At 49.2% G+C, this 17573-nt stretch overlaps 1 protein-coding gene across 2 annotated transcripts in view; it reads left to right on the top strand.

Annotated features, from left to right (window-relative positions):
* Positions 1–4186: 4186 nt before the first annotated feature.
* TMC7 (transmembrane channel like 7) overlaps positions 4187–17573 on the top strand; it is a 40431-nt gene continuing 27044 nt past the window's right edge. Inside the window, exons 1-3 of one of the 2 annotated variants that reach the window (XM_033101987.1) lie at positions 4187–4505; positions 9035–9268; positions 16465–16708. In XM_033101987.1, the coding sequence (XP_032957878.1) occupies positions 9238–9268; positions 16465–16708 (275 nt within the window). In that variant the 5' untranslated portion in view covers positions 4187–4505; positions 9035–9237. The remainder of the gene's footprint in view (positions 4506–9034; positions 9269–16464; positions 16709–17573) is intronic. The other variant, XM_033101986.1, reaches the window with a different exon arrangement.

Below are 17573 nucleotides of genomic sequence, written 5' to 3'. Positions count from 1 at the left end.
ACCTGGTGACCGACATGCATCTGACTCTGAGATCCCCCCTCCTTCCACTCGCGAAGGAGGCGTTATCAGCGGCTGTGCCTACGGGAGCTGGCAGGCGGCAGCAGGCCTCGGTTCACAGCGTGGCTTCTCCCAAGCGAATTCAGGTGTACTACAGGCAGCGTCCAATCACAGATCACTTTGCACCTCCTACCACGGATTCCCCGGCCAGTCACAGGCAGTGGGTGGCCTGGACCGGCACTGGAGCCCCTCCCAAGAGGCCCCAAAACAAACATACCTGGAGGTCGGCTTCAGACCACAGCAGACCACTGCCCAGTTAGCTCCGCAAGTGACACACACACAGGATGGTCTCAACAGGCACCAGAGCCCGCTGGGGTGAATTCCACACCATAGGGTAAGACCCCCCCATGCCCCAACCCCACCCTGGACAGCAGCTATGGACGTGACTAAAACCCATAGCCAGGCAAGCTGAGGGTCAATTATGATAGGAAGGAACACACAACTCACACACGGGCCACATCTGGAGCTCCCAGTGCAGGTGACTGGGGACACTGTGCCACTGGGCCCCACAGGGCACCTACTACATAAGGCTCCCCCACCCCGGGCCAAGACAGGGAGACCTAGCAGATCTACCTAATACGTAGAAACAAATGGAGTTTGGTTCTTGGCTCAGGTCCTTAGAACAGTTTTTCACCTGCTTTTGTGTCTGCTGGGATCATGGAACGTGGGTGTCCTGAGTAACAGGATGTTTATTGTGGGGGACAGAACTGATCAGCTCCTCGCTAGAGGGCAACCTTGCTTTCACCCTTGAATGAAAAGCCAGGGACATCCCCTATTCCTAGTGACGACTAAACCATCTCCCCACAGTTCCAAATGCTCCCCAGGGGGCAGTATCACCCCAAGTTGAACACCGCTGCTCCAATCCGTGTATTTTGCAAACGAGAGGACTCCATGGATGAAATGCTGTGTCTGTGATCACACAGCCCAACTAGCAGGACTAGATTAGTATCACCGGTGATACGATGACAAAAATGATAGGATCGGCGTCTTTGGGTTTTTCAATTAGGAGTTTGACCTAAGTGGAAACATACGGATAAAGAACAGGTGTCCGAGAATATGTTTGAAAATAATACCTTTCATTTCTCAGTTATGAATGCTGTGACCGCTGGCTGGGCGAGAAAAGCTAGGAGAAGGCAGAGAGACAGTCAGTCAGAAGGCAGTCCTTGCCTTGGCTGTGGCAATGGTGCTTGGGTTAGGTGATCGCTGTGGGGGAAGGAGGGTAGAAGGGTGATTCACTCTGCCCCTCTTGTAGAGAAAAGCATGGTGCTTTTCTCTATTTAAAAAAAAAAGGGGATTGAAGGGTCCTATGTCTTCTTAGGGATGATGAAAGTTAAACGAGGTAATGCGATGGCAAGGGTGTGGTCCAGATGAAGACCTCCATAAGTGGTATTTGTTGTTGTTGTTACCCCCCTAATAATAAAAGAAAGCCATCATCAGCTTATGTCCTAGTGTGAAGCTAAAACAAAACGTAAAAATAAAGTGCTAGACATGAGACAGCCCATAGGGGGCCATGTGGCAAGACATGTGCCTCCCCTTGAAATAAAGCAGTAAATAGAATCACGGATTCCTTTTTTGGTTCCTACTAGCCATCCATCTGTCTGAGTTTCTGTTGATCTAGCTGCCAGTCTCCTTCCTCTTCTACTTCCTTCAGACAGGAGATATTTGTGACCTTTTCCCCAAGAACCACCCCGTTTCTATTCTTGTAAAATTAGTCTTCTCTCGGGAGAGAGGCGCCTACTTCAGGAACGTGGGCTGGTTCCCCACCCTCGGAGAGAACCTGAAGCTTTGCCTGGACAGGCACCAGCAGGCACCAGAGGGGTCCCTGGGGTTCTGAGCCTTCCCTCCAGGGTCACTGACCAGTCACCACCACTTCCACCCCATTCTATCTTCCATTTGTAAAGAAAATGGGTTCCATCCGTCTTCTTCCAGATCTGTGGGCTAGAATTGGGGGCAGAGAGGTGGCCTCTGGCAAGGAAAGCAAGAGGGAGGCATTGTCTTAGGATAGAAATAGCTACCATTTATGGACACTTCTCTGTGCCATAGACTTTAAAGGTAATTTTTAAAAATTCGAGCACGTGTTTTTGTCTATGCAGTACAAAAAAAAGGAAAATCAGTCAATATCCCCTACTCTTGTCCTGAGATAGACTATGCCTTTACAAATATATACATATTCTTGTTTTTTCTTTACTCAATCGATAGCTTACCCAATACACTTCTGCACCTTGCTTTTTTCACTTAATTATATACTTCTTATATACTTTCACTTAATTATATACTTCACTTAATTATATAGATAGAACTTCCTATATGTCTAAGTGTACATACAGAGCTATATAATAGCTGGACATATGTGTCAAAATGTATTTAACCAGCCTCCATTCTATGGAGATTTAGGCTGCTTCCTCTTTTGCTATTATAAACAACATGCAAGGAATATCCTTGTACAAATGCCATTGCTAGTGTTGCAGAATTTAAAGTTTTTATGTAGTTAAGGTTTTCATGCTTTTTGGGCTTCTGGGTTTGGGTCAAACTTAGTAAGGCCTTCCCCTCTCTCATACTTAAAACAATCAAACAAACAAAAAAACCATTGTTTTTTGTGTTTTTTTTTTTAGTACTTTCATGGTTTTCCTTCTTACATTTACATCTTTGTTTGGATTTTCTTTGGTGTAAGTGTGACGTTGGCATCAGATAATTTTTTTCCCCCAGTTGCTCTGCCCAGGCACTTCAGGTGATTGTTCTCACCACAGCTGGGGACCTAGCAATAGATCCCCATTTTACAGGTGAGAAAACAGGCTCAGAGAGTTGGAGGCATGTGGCCTAGCTCACTCAGGGAATAATTGGAAACTCAGTTCCCGTTGGAAACCCAGTGACCTCACCCTTAACTACAATAAACATCGCCTTTATTTTGAGCCAGGGAATTATTTTATATATATATATATATATAAATAAACGTTCTATTTTGGAATAGCCTTGGAGTTAAGAGAAAAATTTTGAGAGCAGTACAGCGAGTTTCCATGCACCTGGGTCTCAGTTTCTCTGATTATTCCTTAAATCAGGAGGGTCTATTTCTCACAGTAGATGAACCATTTACACATTATTTTCTGAAGTCCCCACTTTATTAAAGTTGGCTTACTTGTTACCTTTTCCTGTTCCACACTCCCAACCTGGCTACATTATACGGAAGTGGTCATGTCCCCTTAGGCCCCTCTTGGCTGTGAGCTTCTCAGACTTTCCTTGTTTTGGATGACCTTGACAGACAGTGCTGCAGAGCTGATCAGGCGTCCTATAGAATGTCCCTCAGCTGGGGTTTGCCTGATGTTTTCTCATGATTAGACTGGGAGTGTGGGTTTTGGGGAGAGAGACTCCACGGGTTAACTGTCATTCTCATGACATCGTATCACGGGTGCATACCATCCACATGACTTATCACTGTTGATGTTAACCTTGATCGCCTGTCTGAGAGGGTTTGCCAGGTTGTATCCAAGGAAAGCTACTTGTGTGGCCCGCCCTTCCTTCCCATACTCTCCTCTTTGGAAGGAAGTCACTGTGTGCGCCGCCTCCATGAAAGTTGGGCAGTTACGCTCCACCTCTTTGTAATATCCATGATTAATATTTGGAATTCTTCTGCGCAGGAGATATAGCTACACTTCTCCATGTATGTACTTAATTTGGCAACTACTTATATACAAATGTATATACAATCACATTTATGTATTGGGCATTTATTTGTGTTTGGCAATTACTCTTCATTCTATGTTTAAACGGTACATGGATAGATGTGTAGAGGCAGACGTGAAACATGGATACGGTGTAAAATTTAAAAGACAAACACAGCATATAGTAAAAACTCCCTCTTACACCTTTCTCACCCAGCCACCCAGCTCCCCACTTGAGAGATAAGCTTTTGCATTTACAAACATGTACAACTATATTCGATTTTTTCCTTTTGGCCCCCAAATGGTAACTTACTATAATAGAAACACTTGTTCGCCGTCGCAGTTATTTTTATTATACTTTTTTACATTTAGTAAGACGTCTGCGAGGTCACTCCTGATCAGGCCGCTGGATGGAGCCTTCCTGGATTTCCAGCAGCCTTTCCCATGCCTGTTCCCAGACGCTGCGGGGCTAGCATCCCCGGCCCCCCTGCTGGCACATCCCGGCTGCGCACGCACGCACGCCTGCGGTGGGGGCGGGGGATGGGCCCGTCGGGTGGTCCAGCGCCGCCGGGCAGGCGTGGGAAGAGAGATCTAGGCGCCCCGCCCCGGTCTCTGTGACGTTGGCGCCGGAACCTGGAATCCTGGCTTCAATAGCGAAGAACCAGAGGCAGCTGCGGCTGCCGGAGTGCGTCTCCGGCGGCCTCTCCGGGGCGCGGGGCGCAGCCATGAACGAGTCCAGTACCACGGCGCTCCGGTCAGGCAGATCCAGGAGGGAATCCTTCATCCACCCAGGTAGAGCGGCGGGACGGGGCTCCTAGCCGTGGGAGGGCGCACGGCGGTCTCGGGGTGCCAGGAACGTGGCGCGGGCCTCGCCCCCTCCCCACCTCTCAGGCTGTGAAGGAAAGCGGATCTTTCTTATTCCTGCCCTATTCAGAGGGCATATGCCCTAACAAAGGAGCACTAGAATGGGAGTGGGGACCGTGGTGGCTTTGCTTTCCAGTTTCTGGCCGAGGGATCTCAGGTTAGTCTCTAAAATACCCTACCTGTTAAATGAAATCATTGTGAGATCCTTGCCAGTCCTAACGTTTTGGTACGAGGTCCCTGACACCGAAACATTTCAGGGTTTACAATTAGATAGACTTGGAACAGAATTCTGCCTCAGCTGTTCATTGCTGTGTGACCTTTGGTAAGTGGCTTGCCTTCTCTGAGCCTCAGATTCTTCAGCAGTAAAATGTGAATAGGATGTTGGTGGGATCAGCTGAGAGGAAAACGGGTGATGTGCATAGCACCGTGCCTGGTACATAGAAAAGCACAATAAATGATAGCCAAGCAAGTATAATCTTTTTTTTCTTTTTTATTGGGTAAAAGTTGTGTCCTGCTTTGTGCATTTTCCCAAAATTATGTACAACCATCACCCAGGCAAGACAGAAAAGTTGCCAGCACCTTGGCAGGCTTCTTTGTAGCGTTTATATCTTATATTTGCCCTTAACAAAACACAAGACTCTACTGTGAGCTTCATGTGCCGTGTTTTCTCTATTTTAATTTGAGAATAGTGGTTTTGTTACCGGGATTCACAGTAAAACACGACTGTAGACTTGGGCATTAGGCCCTTCCGATTGGCTTGTTCTCAGCATCTAGAAGAAAAACAGACATCCAGAAGGGACCCAAACCCCGGGAACTTGCTCAGGAATCAGAACTCACAGTGGGTTTGATGATAACTCTTTTCCAGGTCATTATTAATACAGCTGGTATCAGTGCAATTTCAGCCTTTCCATAATGGCCAGTCAAGGATTTTTCTAGTTGGTTTCTCTTTATCTTCCTCTTATTTTTGCACAGTCCGTCCCATTTAAGGTGCCAACTCCGGTTTCCCGTACGGAGGACGTGAGATTCATCTTCCTTGGATCTTTACTGGGTGTTTAGGGGACTCTCTAAGCATCTTCTTAGGAGTATTATAACTAGCCCCTCTAAGGTCTCCCCCATGCCTCTGACGGATGATGTGTTGTTGTGCCCTTGTCCCCACCAGCATGGGTGGGAAGCTCAGCAGGGATGTGTTTGTAACTTTGTAGCACTTTGTAAATGGTTAGCTCCCTTCGGGGCATCATGGGAGGACAGTTGGAGGTGGGCAGGAAACAAAGAGATCTGGTTTACACAATGGGCAGTGTGCCTCCTAAATGACAAAACAGATCCCGCCACTCCCCTTCTTAATGAAACTTCCCAGGGTTTCCCACTGCTCTGAGAATAAACTCCAGGCTTTACTATGGTGGCCAACAAGGCCTGATGCTTGGACCCCAGTCCCCTCTCCAGGCCCTCATCACTGAGGTCCCTCCCATAACCCTTCCTGCTCCAGCTACACTGGCTGCCTTCCCATGCCTCCAACGTATCCAGGTTGTTTCTAAACAGCCTTTGCATCTGCTCTTCTCTTTTCCTGGACTACATTTCTCTTTGCTCTTCATGGGGCAGCCTCTTCCTCCTCTTGTCAGGTCTCTGCTCAGATGTCACCTCGAGAGACAGACCTCTGGAGTCGTCTTATCTGAAGAAGTGCCCCAAGTGCCCCCAGCTCGCTTCCCCAGATCGTTACCTTGCTTATTCCTTCAAAGCACTTATCACCATCTGAAGTCGTCTAGTTGGATTTTCTTGTTTATTAGCTGTCTCTCCTTCTAGAACGTGGATGCTTTGTCTTGTTCCGCTAGGAGCTAGATCAGTGTCTGGCACATAGTAGATGCTAAATATGTGAGGAAGGAAGGAAGGAAGGAGGGAGGGAGCGAGGGAGGAAAGGAAGGAAGGAAGGGTAATCTCTGCTGCACTGGCAGCTATAGTGTAGCAATTGCGAGTTTCGACCCTGGAGTCCCAGATGCAATGCTCATTTTCCCATTTACTGGTTTTGTCTTTGGGCAAGGCACGTAACTGCGTGGTGCCTCAGTTTCCTTATGTATTAAGTGGAGATAACGATAGAACCTACGTAAGGGGGTTATTATAAGGATTAAGAGAGTTAATTTATATAAAGAACTTAGTGTTTGTATTAGTTATCTACACTGTGTAACAAATTGCCCCCAAACTTAATGTCTTCAAACAGTAATACTCACTTATTATCTTACGTCCGATGGTCACGAGTTTGGGAATGACCCGTCTCGTGGTTCTGGCTCAGGGTCTGTCATGAGGTTGCAGCCGTGGTGACAGCCAGGGAGGCAGTCAGTCATCTGCAGGCTCGTCTGGGGCTGGAAGACCCCGTCCAAGGTGACTTGCTCACACGGGTGGTGAATTGACACTAGCTGTGGGGCAGGAGGCATGAGTTCCTCTCCGCATGGACGTCCTTATCATTGTGACATGGAGGCTGGCTGTCCCCAGAGCAGATGATCCAAGAGAGAGGAGAGCAGAAGCTGTCATGTCCTTTATGGTCTGGTGTCGGAAATCACACTGGACTATTTCTGCACTCTCTTATTGGTCCCTGGGGCAGCCCTGAATTCAGTGTGGAAGGGACCTGTGTAAAGGTGTGAATGTCAGGATGTTGGGGGCGAGGATCCGTGGGGGCAAGCTTGGATACTGGCCCCCCCCGGACCACGGGAGTGTTAACTGTTGTGATTAACGTCTCTGTCTCCCCTACGAGGTGATAAGCTGAGGAGGCGGGGGCGGAGCCTGTTTGGCTCACCGTTGCTTAGCACAGTGCTTGTTGCATAGTAGGCCTCTGGTAAATACTAGTTGAGGGATGCCCTTCATTATTTGGTCCTTTTCTTAGCTCCCATATTACCCTCTACAGATGCCTGATGGTCTCCATGTTGCTTCTTGAGCTTGAGACGCTCCTTCTGTTCCCTCTACCATGGGAACCATTACTTTATTTCTTTATAAGGCATATTCCGCTTCTTTCAAGCTGGTGTCACCTCCCCCTGGAAGCCTTCCCAGATTACCTCTCCTCCTACAGGCTGGCCTCTAGGTCCCTTCTCTGTGCCTACACAGCCCCTTGGCCGTGCCCTTTCAAAACATCCATTGAACTGTATTCTCGCTTTTCTTGAGTTGTACTGTTTTTAAGAGCAGGGATTTTGGAATTGAACGAACTGGGGTTCGGACACTGACTCAGCCTCTTATAAACTGTGTGGTCTTGAGCAAGTTACTTCCTCCTCTAAGCCTCCGTTTCCCCATCTATTAAGTGGAGGTTCCGACAGGAGTAGGCGGTGGAGGGCCACCCTGTCCCAGGGCCTCTGCCTGCCTCTCCAGCCTCCACTCTTCTCCCCCAGACCCCAGCGACCAGCTAGTCCCTCCCGCATCTCCTTCCTCAGGTCTTTGCAGTTGCTGTTCCCTCTGCCTGACACACCCTTCACCCTGCTCTTCCTGTGGCCAGCTCCCGATGCTCCAGATCTCAGCTTGAATGTCGTCTCTCCAAGAGGCAAAGACCCTGCTCCCAGGAGACCTTTCCCCCCCATTGGGCCCCTCAGCCCCATGACGCCTGACGTGTTCTGTGTCTGTGGAATGGCCTGACTCTTTATGGCTTTTCCCCCTTCCTTGCCAAATGTTTTGATATTCCAGTCGCTAAGCACTTCATGCCAGCTCATCTTCAATTAGCATGCGTGCAGGGACATTTTTTTCTAACCAAGGTAGAATCCACATAACCATTTGAAAGTGTATAGTTCAGCAGCATTTAGTCCTCTCACAGTGTTGTGAAACCATCACCTCAACCAAGTTCCAAAGCATTTTCATGACCCCCAAAGGAAACCCTGTGCCCAGGGAGCAGTCACTTCCCGTGCGTCCCTCCCCACGCCCGTGGCTACCACCAGTCTGCTTTCTGTCTCTACGGGTTTACCTGTCCTGGACATTTCATATAAATGGAATCATACAGTCTGTGATGTCTCATGGTGGCTTTTGCACTTAGCATAGGTAACATTTGTGAGCATTACCCGTTTTGTAGCAGGTGTCACTGCTCCATTCCTTTTTGTGGCTGAGTAAATTCCATTGTCTGGATGGATTAGTTAGCGCATTCATCCATCAGTGGACACTTGGATTGTCGCCGCGTTTTGGCTTTTGTGAGTAGCACGGCTGTGAACATTCAGGTACAAGTTTTCGTTTAAACATCTATTTTCAGTTCTTTTAGGCATATACCTAGGAGTAGAATTGCTGGGTGCTATGTTTTATTCTGTGTTCAACCGTTTGAGGAACTGCCAAACTCAGAGACTCATGACCCTCTGTGGGAGGGTGACAGTAACCATTACCCCATTGTTAGTGGGGGAACCAAAGTGACTCAACCAGATGGCCCGATTGACATTGTGTGGTGACCAAGCAGCCCTGAAGCCTGTGTGGTGACCACAGAGCCACTGACCTCTCTCCTCCTCCAGGGGCACTGCTCTTAGAAGGGGACCTGCAGGGCCCTGATGTGACCCGGTTTGGATTGACCCTACCTGCCAGGTGGAACTTGGTCTGGGCCTTTGGAGCAAGGAACACCTGGAAGGGTGAAGGAATTAAAACTAAACAGCCCCTTTAGACTCCTCCTGTGAGGGGACTTGGACCTGTTTTTCTTTTGTTTTTTAAAGATAAATGAATGGAACCTGTGGCGGAGCTGCCTGGCCTAGGTATGAATTCCAATTTGGCCAGGTATCAGCTGTGTGACCTTGAACAAGGCCTGTTCCCTCTCTGAGCCTCAGTTTTCTTATCTGTATAGTGGGCATAATCATACCCCTGTCTGCTAGGGTCGCGGAGAAGATGTGACAAGATAAGCATGTCAAGACTGTAGCATCACACCCGCAGATGCTGTGCTCCTGAACGGTAGCCGTAGCTATTACGATTCGTTGGGCCTTTTCTAGCCCTGATGTTATAAGATTTGATGACCGCGTGTGCTGTGTGCCTGTGCTTTTTGGAGATAGGCTATTAGATAGGTATATAGTTAAAAACTATTCTTTGGGCTATTTTAGTTCAACAGAGTGTATGAAACTTGAAGACCGGTAACCATTCAGCCTGCGGTGTTTGTTTTTTCCCCCTTATCTGCTAAGCCCATTCACCTGGGTCACTCATCCCCCGTAAAGGTATTCCAGGAGGGAGGGATCTTCTGCAGGTCTGCACACACCTGGAGATGGCACAGGCCCTTTTCAGGCTGCAGTGGTTCTCTGGTGAGCCAGACAGCTGCCTTATTTTCTCCCCTCCGTCTGAAAGTGGCTGAGCTCTGCCCGGCAACTCAGGCCTGGAGGAGGCCCAAAGCCCCTAGGTGGCTTTTTGTGTTTGTGTTTTTGTTTTAGGAAGTGAAGAATGTAGAGGGATAAAAGGGGGGAGTGACGTCTCAGTGCTGTAACCTTTGTTGCAAACTGGTTGCTTTTCAAAGGAGCATTGTTTGGGTGTGGGACTCACCCAGACTTTCTGCAGGGGTTTCCCCTCCACCCACTGGGAGGAGGAGGAGGCAACTGACCCCTGAACCTCACCCGTGCAGCAGGCGTGGGGTCTAGTGGTGCAAAAGGCAGGCCAGGGACGTGCTTTCACGAAGCTTCTAGCCAGGCAGGGGAGACACTCACTAAAGAGGTCGAGATGCATAGCGCAATTACAGCCAACCCGAACGGCTGAGGAGGAACTAGCCAGGTGATGGCACAGAGAGGGAGGAGGAGGACCTGATGTAAAGGAATCCGTGTAGGTGACTTCAGAGGTGCAGGTGGAAATTGCACTCAGAGGGGCGCACAGGAAGAGCAAAGGGCTGCAGGTGGCAATGACCTCTGTGGAGGTCATTGGTGGAGGCGCCCGGCTGGAGCTTCGAGAAGGAGATGGGATGAGGTCTAGTAAGCACGAGCCACCTCCTGAGCATCTGGTAGGCCCGGGTCAGCTGTTGGATTTTGGACTCGGACTCGGCGTGTGTACCTTTCTTGAATGCCTCACAGCAACTCAGTGAAGTAGGTGTTACGTGCCCGTGTTACCCGTGTGGAAACTGAGGCCCTGAGACGTTAACTGGTCAAGCTCCTGAAACAGCTGGCCTATAATGTGAGTCTAGAGCCAGCGTGTCCACGTATTCATTCGACAAATGTTTATTGAGCACCTGTCACGTGTCCGTCCCCCTGGACCTTGGCTCAGCTGGGGCAAAGTGCTATCTTCTCTGACATTTCCATATTGCAAAATCATGGGACTCCAGGAAGTCTTTGTGAGAATCACAGGAAATACGTATGTAAAGAGCTTGGCATAATCACGGCGCACGGTAAATGCTAGTTGTCATGAATGTCACTCCCAGCAGCTTTGGAAATCTCCTTTGGAGAAGTCCTGGCCAAGGAGGGTCGTCACTGCATATTAGGAGTACCTTGGTCCGTGGCAGGCTCCCCCACTGCAAATAAATATAGGTCTTCCTCATTAAAGAACTAGAGTCAGTTATTAGTCAGCAATAACTACAGCCAGTTCATTGGTAAATAACTACGCGTGTATCGCTCAGTGTGCCAGGCGTTGCTCTAAGCCAGGGATCTGCAAAGTGCAGACCACCAGCCAAATCCACGCGGCCATCTATTTTTATAAATAAAGTTTTATTAGAACACAGTCATGCCCGTGTATGTATAGGTGATGGGTGCTACAAAGTAGTTGTGACACAGACCGTGTGATAAATAGGATTTACTCTCTGGGCCTTTACAGAAAAGGTTTGCTGACCAGTTTTCTAAGCACTTGACCCGTCATAGCCGTGTAACCCTCAGGATGGCTGAGGTGGGGAACTGCTATCCCCATTTCACATGTGTGAGAACTGAGGCACAGATTGGTCAAGAAACTTGCCAGCTGGGCTGTTCACCTGAAACTAATATAAAATATTATTGAATGTCAACTGTCATTGAAAAGTAAAAATAAGAATAGAAAAGAGAAACTTGCCAGGTCCCACAGGTGGCAGGTGGAGCTGGGATTTGAATCCAGGCAGCTGGCTTTGGAAGCTGTGCCCTTAACCACCGTGTGATGTCACCTGCTCAGACAGACAGAATCACAGTAATAGCTCCAAGGACAGTCCATGGAGTGCTCCACTGGCTTGAAAGCCTAGGAGCCCTGGGGTTCAGGGCCCAGCGCGGCTCTGATGATGCAGTGAGTCACAGCTCTGGAAGGCTGTTTGCTCACCTGTTCAGGAAGCCTTGGACCCAGCCAGTCCCCAGGTCCCACCCAGGTGCCAGGTGCTGTGATTCATGCAGTTCCTCCCAGCCCTGCAGTTCTGAAGTCTGGCAGGTGGAGGAGGCCCCTGGCCCCACCCCCTTTCTTAGACGAGGCTCTGGGCTCCTGGGAAGGAGGCCCTGCTACATTGTCCAATGCAGGAGCCACCAGCCCCATGTGGCTCTGGACATGTACACATAATAAAGTCTGCTGAAACTCAAACTTCATTTCCTCCGTCTCGACAACCTCACGTCGGTTGCTCAGTAAGCACAGGTGGTTAGCGGTTAGCGGATTGGACAGTGCAGAGAGAAAACATTCACACCGTTGCAGAAGGGCACTGCAGCCTGACGCATGATGCTCTGGCATGGGACATAGCCATGCCAACCTGCACAGCTCAAGGACAGAAGCAGCCGCAAGACTGGCCAGAGAAATCCTGTTAAATCTGGTGGAGATCATGTCATTCCTCTGCTGCAATCCCCTCCCGGTGCCCACCTTACTCAAGTAAAAGCGGTGGCCTCCCCATGGCCTATAGCGCCTGGTGGCCTTGACCCCAACACGCCCCTGGTGACTCTCCTCCAGACGCACTGGCCTTCTTCCTGTTCCTCAGATGGTCTTGCCTCGGGGCTTTTGCACCTGCTCTTCTCCCAGCTAGTGATGTGGTTCTTCCCCTCCTTTCAAGCTTTGCTCAAACCCATCCCCGCCTTAGTTTTCTCCACACACTAATCACTGTCTGAAACATATTGTTCTTGCCTGTTGACTGTCTCCTCCCGCTAGAATAGAAGTCCCATAAAGGCAGGGGAATTTGTATGTCATCTTCAGAGCTGTGTTCCAGGCCTACCACAGCGCTTGGCACATAGCAGTTGCTCATTAAAGGTTTCAAGTGTGAGTGAATGCATGAAGGGTGGGTGGCCTTCATCAGGTCTAGCAGCTTCAACTAGGTTCCCTGGACTGTGAGCCCCTGGTTAAGACCCTTTGGTAGCTGTGAGCACGGGTCACTCAGGTGCCTCATGTCTGGGTAAGCATCCAAAATAAAAACAGTATCAAGCCATAGACTATTAGTAGGAAGAAGCCCCAAAAGTTCTGAAGTTGATGCTCTCGTGCCTTATTAGTAATAACAAACAGGGTATACATGTGCCCTTTGATCATTTCTTGATAAATAATAGCAAAGCATTTTCTAACTGGGCTGGTTAGTGTAAAGTACCTGAAAAGGAAAGAATACGATATATGGTCAACATCTCAATGAATATTTTTGCCAACTTTTTTTCCCCTGCTCTAAAATTTTTTTCAATTGTGAAAAAACTATCCATACAGAAAAGAATAATGTTAAATACTTAAATTCCTTAAATCTTTTCCTCGTTTTTTGCTAAACATATACTTTGGTCTGTTTGGTAGGTGATCCATTGTTGCCTGCATCCCCAGCTCCAAATTCATTCATTCATGATTCATTCATTCATTGGTGAAGGAGAGAAATAGGGCCCCTGCCCTCATGGAGGTTACAGTCTAATGGGGGAGGGAGAGGGTCAGAGACAACACAGAAGGAAACCATTAGGCAGGAGGCTGGAGTCATGACGGAGATGTGTACAGTGGGCCGGCACGTGGACATGTGTGCCAGTGGAAGGAGTGAGTGACAGCTGAAGGCAGTCAAACCATCATCCTCTGAGGCCCAGCCCCCGGCCTAGAGTCCCATGCAGAGAAGAACTCCGTGCCACCAAGCTAATTCCCACAGCAGCTGGCCAGGGACTGGGCCTGGGTGCCCCACAGGGTCCCTGCTTACCCAGAGTTTCCATGATTCTGTGAGTGGGAAGAAAAACCCTGACGTGAACCCAGCACCGAATAAGGTTGGGCTCGGTTCTTGGCAAGCACTCGAGGGAGGCTGGTGGTGGTTTCGGTACCATTCAGAGCATGGTTGGCCTGTGCCCACTTCCTGGGAGTGTCCACGCCCCCGGTGAGATTTGGTGTCATTCAGAGCATTAAGTGTGGTGACGCATACTGAGGACCTCAAATAGCCTGGCACAAAGTAGGTGCTCAGTAAATCCGAGCCTCGATTGTTTATGTTGTGTGTACCTCTGCCCTCACAATCATGGGCCCATGAGGTCCGTGGATTCATAGCCCCAGTTCCAGAGATGAGAAGCATGTGACTTGGACACCTGGGGTGGCCTGGTTCATGGGTGACTAGCCAGCCCAGGCTCTGGCACTTGGTTCCTGACCCGTGGCTGCTGAATATTCAATAGGTCAGTACTGCTCCATATTCAAAGACCTTTGTTCAGTTAATAACAGCTCTTTGTTGCTGTGCTGATGGAGGAGTGGCCTCCAGCCAGGGTGTGGACACTCTAGCCTCCAGGTCCCTGCCCGCCTCCCCAACCCATATTTGCTTAGGGAGCCATCATTACTGATTGGAAGTGTGTCATATCCTCAGGGTGTGCTGGGGCAGGGAAGTGAAAGGTGGAGGGGGGCTGGCAGGCTTGCACTTGACCCCTGGCAGGGCTCCCGTCGCATGGCTGTGTGTCATCGGCAGTGGGATAGCTGTTCCGTTGTGTCTGGGCATGTCCATCAGTCAGACTCCGTCTGGGATTGAGGCCTTGGCTCCCTCCCCCCGCCCCAGCACTCCCTCTGTCCCCCGGGAGCCCTTCCTGGTCCTATTTGCTGCACGTCCATGTATGGAGCCCACTGCGTGTGGGGCACTGGGCTGGGTGCTTCCGGCTGGGGGATCACCTTTAATGTTCCTACGTTGGGCCCCTGTGGGGTCCTGCCTGTAGCCTTGCAGTCTAGCGTGATCCTTTAAAACGTGGTCAGATCATGACATGCTTGGCTCAGAGCCCCCAGTGGCTTCCCATCTGCCACATCCAAGGGTCGTCGTCGCACAGGCCACCACTCTGACTTGGTCTGAGCCCAGCCACCTCTCTGACCTCCGCTTTTCCTTTCTCCCGAGCCCAGTTACCTATTGTTGTAACCAACGAATGCAAACGTGATGGCGAAAAATCCCTTTTACAGTTTCTGCTGATTCTGTGCGTTAGGAAATCAGCAGAGCCTGGAGGAGACGGTTTGCCCTGTTGCCTGTCATGTCTGCTGGGGCCAGAGCGTCCAGATGGCCTCTTCACCCCCATGGCTTTGCCCAGTGAGGATGCCCTGGAGGCCTGGGGACTGGCTGCCATGGCCGCTGGGACCATAAGCCTGCGACCTTGGTTCTCCTTGGAGGTTGGAGGTTTGCACGTAGCTGTCCCAGCAGGCTAGTCGGACTTCTTACACGGCAGCCCTGGGCTCACAAGAGTGCAAGAGTGGAAGCTTTCAGCCTTTTTAAGGCTTCAGCCTGGAACTGACAGCGTCACTTCTGTTTCGTCTTTTATTTAAAGCAAGTCACAGATCCAGCCCAGATTCAAGGGAGAGCGGGGGGTTGACAGAAGGGCTGGTGTGGCTTTCCAGGGGCCTTCTCCGTGCGTTCACTCTCCTCCAGCTACATAGGCCTGTGTGCTCTTCTTCAAACATGCCACGCACATCCCTACCCCAGGACCTTTGCACGTTCCCTCTTCCAGGACGCTCTTCCCCAAATACCCACAGAGCTCTCGCCCTCCCTTTGTTCAGCCTCAGCTTAAATGCTACGTTAATAGGGAGACCATGCTTGACCCCATCTTATCAAAAACAGTGCGCCTTTCCCATCACCTGCCCGCTTAACCGACTCTGCTTTTGGTTTTTTTATTGCCGTTATCATTCCTGGCGTAATATTTATTGCCTATTTATTGTCTGATCCTCCCCCACTGTAGAATATAAGTGCCGTGTGAGTAGGGCGTTTGCTTTGTTCCCTGTGGTAATCTCTATCTCCAGCTCTGACACATGGTAGGTATTTGTTGAATGAATGGGTATTTGAAGTGAGAAAACTAAAGCTCAGAGAGGTTAAGTAACTTCCCCAAAGGCACACAGCAGTAATTAACACAGCTAGAATTCAAGCCCAAGGAATTTAACATCTAACATAAAGCAATAGAAGCTTTGCTGCCTGTAAGGGTAATTGCTTAGGTATTTGTGGCTGCTCTCTCCTATTTTCTCTCCCTGTGTTCTGTCTGTCTCCACTTAAGAGTGGTCTTCCCACGACTAAAATTGGATCGGGCATAAAACCCCCCTTGAAGGTGGTGTCCCTCACCTCCAACAGAAAGCCCCTCACCTTCTTAGGGCGCTGCACAAAACACAGCAAAGCTTAGCCTCCAGCTGTGGCCTAATGTAGTGGAACAAATAGAGATTTGTGAGTCAGGCAGACCCAGTTCTGTGTCCAGCACCCCCGCTCACAGGCTCTCTAAACATGAGCAAATTTGGAATGTCATCTAGTCACCCAGTAAGTATTTATTGCCTCCTGCCTGTGAGGTACTTGGTCTACTGAGGGATGGGGGCAGACATACTCACATAGTCGCCCAAGAAATATGTATTTACACATTGTGGTAAGAACTGTAAAAGAACTCATGGAATGTGGGAAATGTGTAACAACACACCTATAGTAGTGCAGTGAGGTAGGGACAGTTCCCCGAGGAAGTGACCTTTGAGTAGGAGCTACTAGAATAAAGAGGTAGGACAAGTCTATTCCAGGCAGAGGGAACAGCATATGCAAAGGCTCTGAGGAGGAGAGAACAGTCCAAGTTGTGTTTGTTGGCTCCCAAACTCACTGGGGTGAACAATGCTTTTCTTTTTGCTTCCCCAGAGAGCCTCTCTTTGGACTCCAGTTGCTTCGCTTCTTCACCTGTGAATTTCCTCCAAGAATTGCCAAGCTACCGGTCCATTGCACGCAAGAGGACAAACATCCTTTCCCGAGACAAGCAATGTGGCACTTTGCTGAAGCCAGAAGACTCTTACAGCTCCCAGCTGGAGGAAGGACTCACTGAAAACCTCAATAGCCAATCCATTCGAAACTATGCACTGAACATCTCTGAGAAGAGGAGACTAAGGTTTGTTCGGTAGCCTGCCATCTGGAAGGCATTTCTTGTAGGTTTTGGGCAGAGGTGTGTTTTATGCATGGAATGCATTTCCTGAAGAGCTCACATAGCCCTAACTGTATTACTTAGGGTAAGCCAAGCTGCTGTGACAGATACCCAAACATGTAAAAGCTCAACATATTAGAAGTTTATTTCTTGCTCACATAAGATTAAGTCATTTGCAGTCGTTCAGAGAGACCCAGGTTCTTTCCATCTTGTGGCTCTGCAACCCCCTACCCCCTGCCCCTAACCCTCAGTGTTGTCTGCATCCAGCCAGTGGCAAAGGAAAGAGTATGGAATATGAGTGTACCAGTGGTAATGTCACCCCATAAGTTAGAAGCTTAAATCAACAATGTTACGAGTCTAGAAGTCAGTGCTAGGTCATTCTTTTCATTCCAGTCGGGCTCATTGTGTATCTATGGTGAGCTGTGGTTAGACAGGTGGCTCTGCTGATCTAGGCTCGGGGTCAGCTGGCGGTAGGCTGGTCCAGGACGATCTTATCCTCCAGCAGGTTAGCTCAGGCTTGTTCGCATGGCAGCAGTGGGCGTCCAAGAGAGGAGAGCTTAGAGCTGGCACAGAACCACTTCTGTGCCATTCTGTGGTCTAAACAGATCCCAAAGCTAGTCCAGAACATAATGTTTTTGAGGTTCACCCATGTGGTAGCATGCACTAGTGTTTCATCCTTTTTTATGGCTGAATAATATTCCATTGTGTGGCTATAGCTCATTTTGTTTATCCATCTGTTGAGAGACGTTTGATTTGTTTCCACCCTTTGACTATTATGCATGGTGCTACGATGAACATTCTAGTACAAGTTTTTGTTTGAGACCTTGTTTTC

The sequence above is a fragment of the Rhinolophus ferrumequinum genome (assembly GCF_004115265.2).
Source record: "Rhinolophus ferrumequinum isolate MPI-CBG mRhiFer1 chromosome 15 unlocalized genomic scaffold, mRhiFer1_v1.p scaffold_54_arrow_ctg1_1, whole genome shotgun sequence".
Lineage (NCBI taxonomy): Eukaryota > Metazoa > Chordata > Mammalia > Chiroptera > Rhinolophidae > Rhinolophus > Rhinolophus ferrumequinum.
This window is presented reverse-complemented; position numbering and strand designations above follow the sequence as displayed.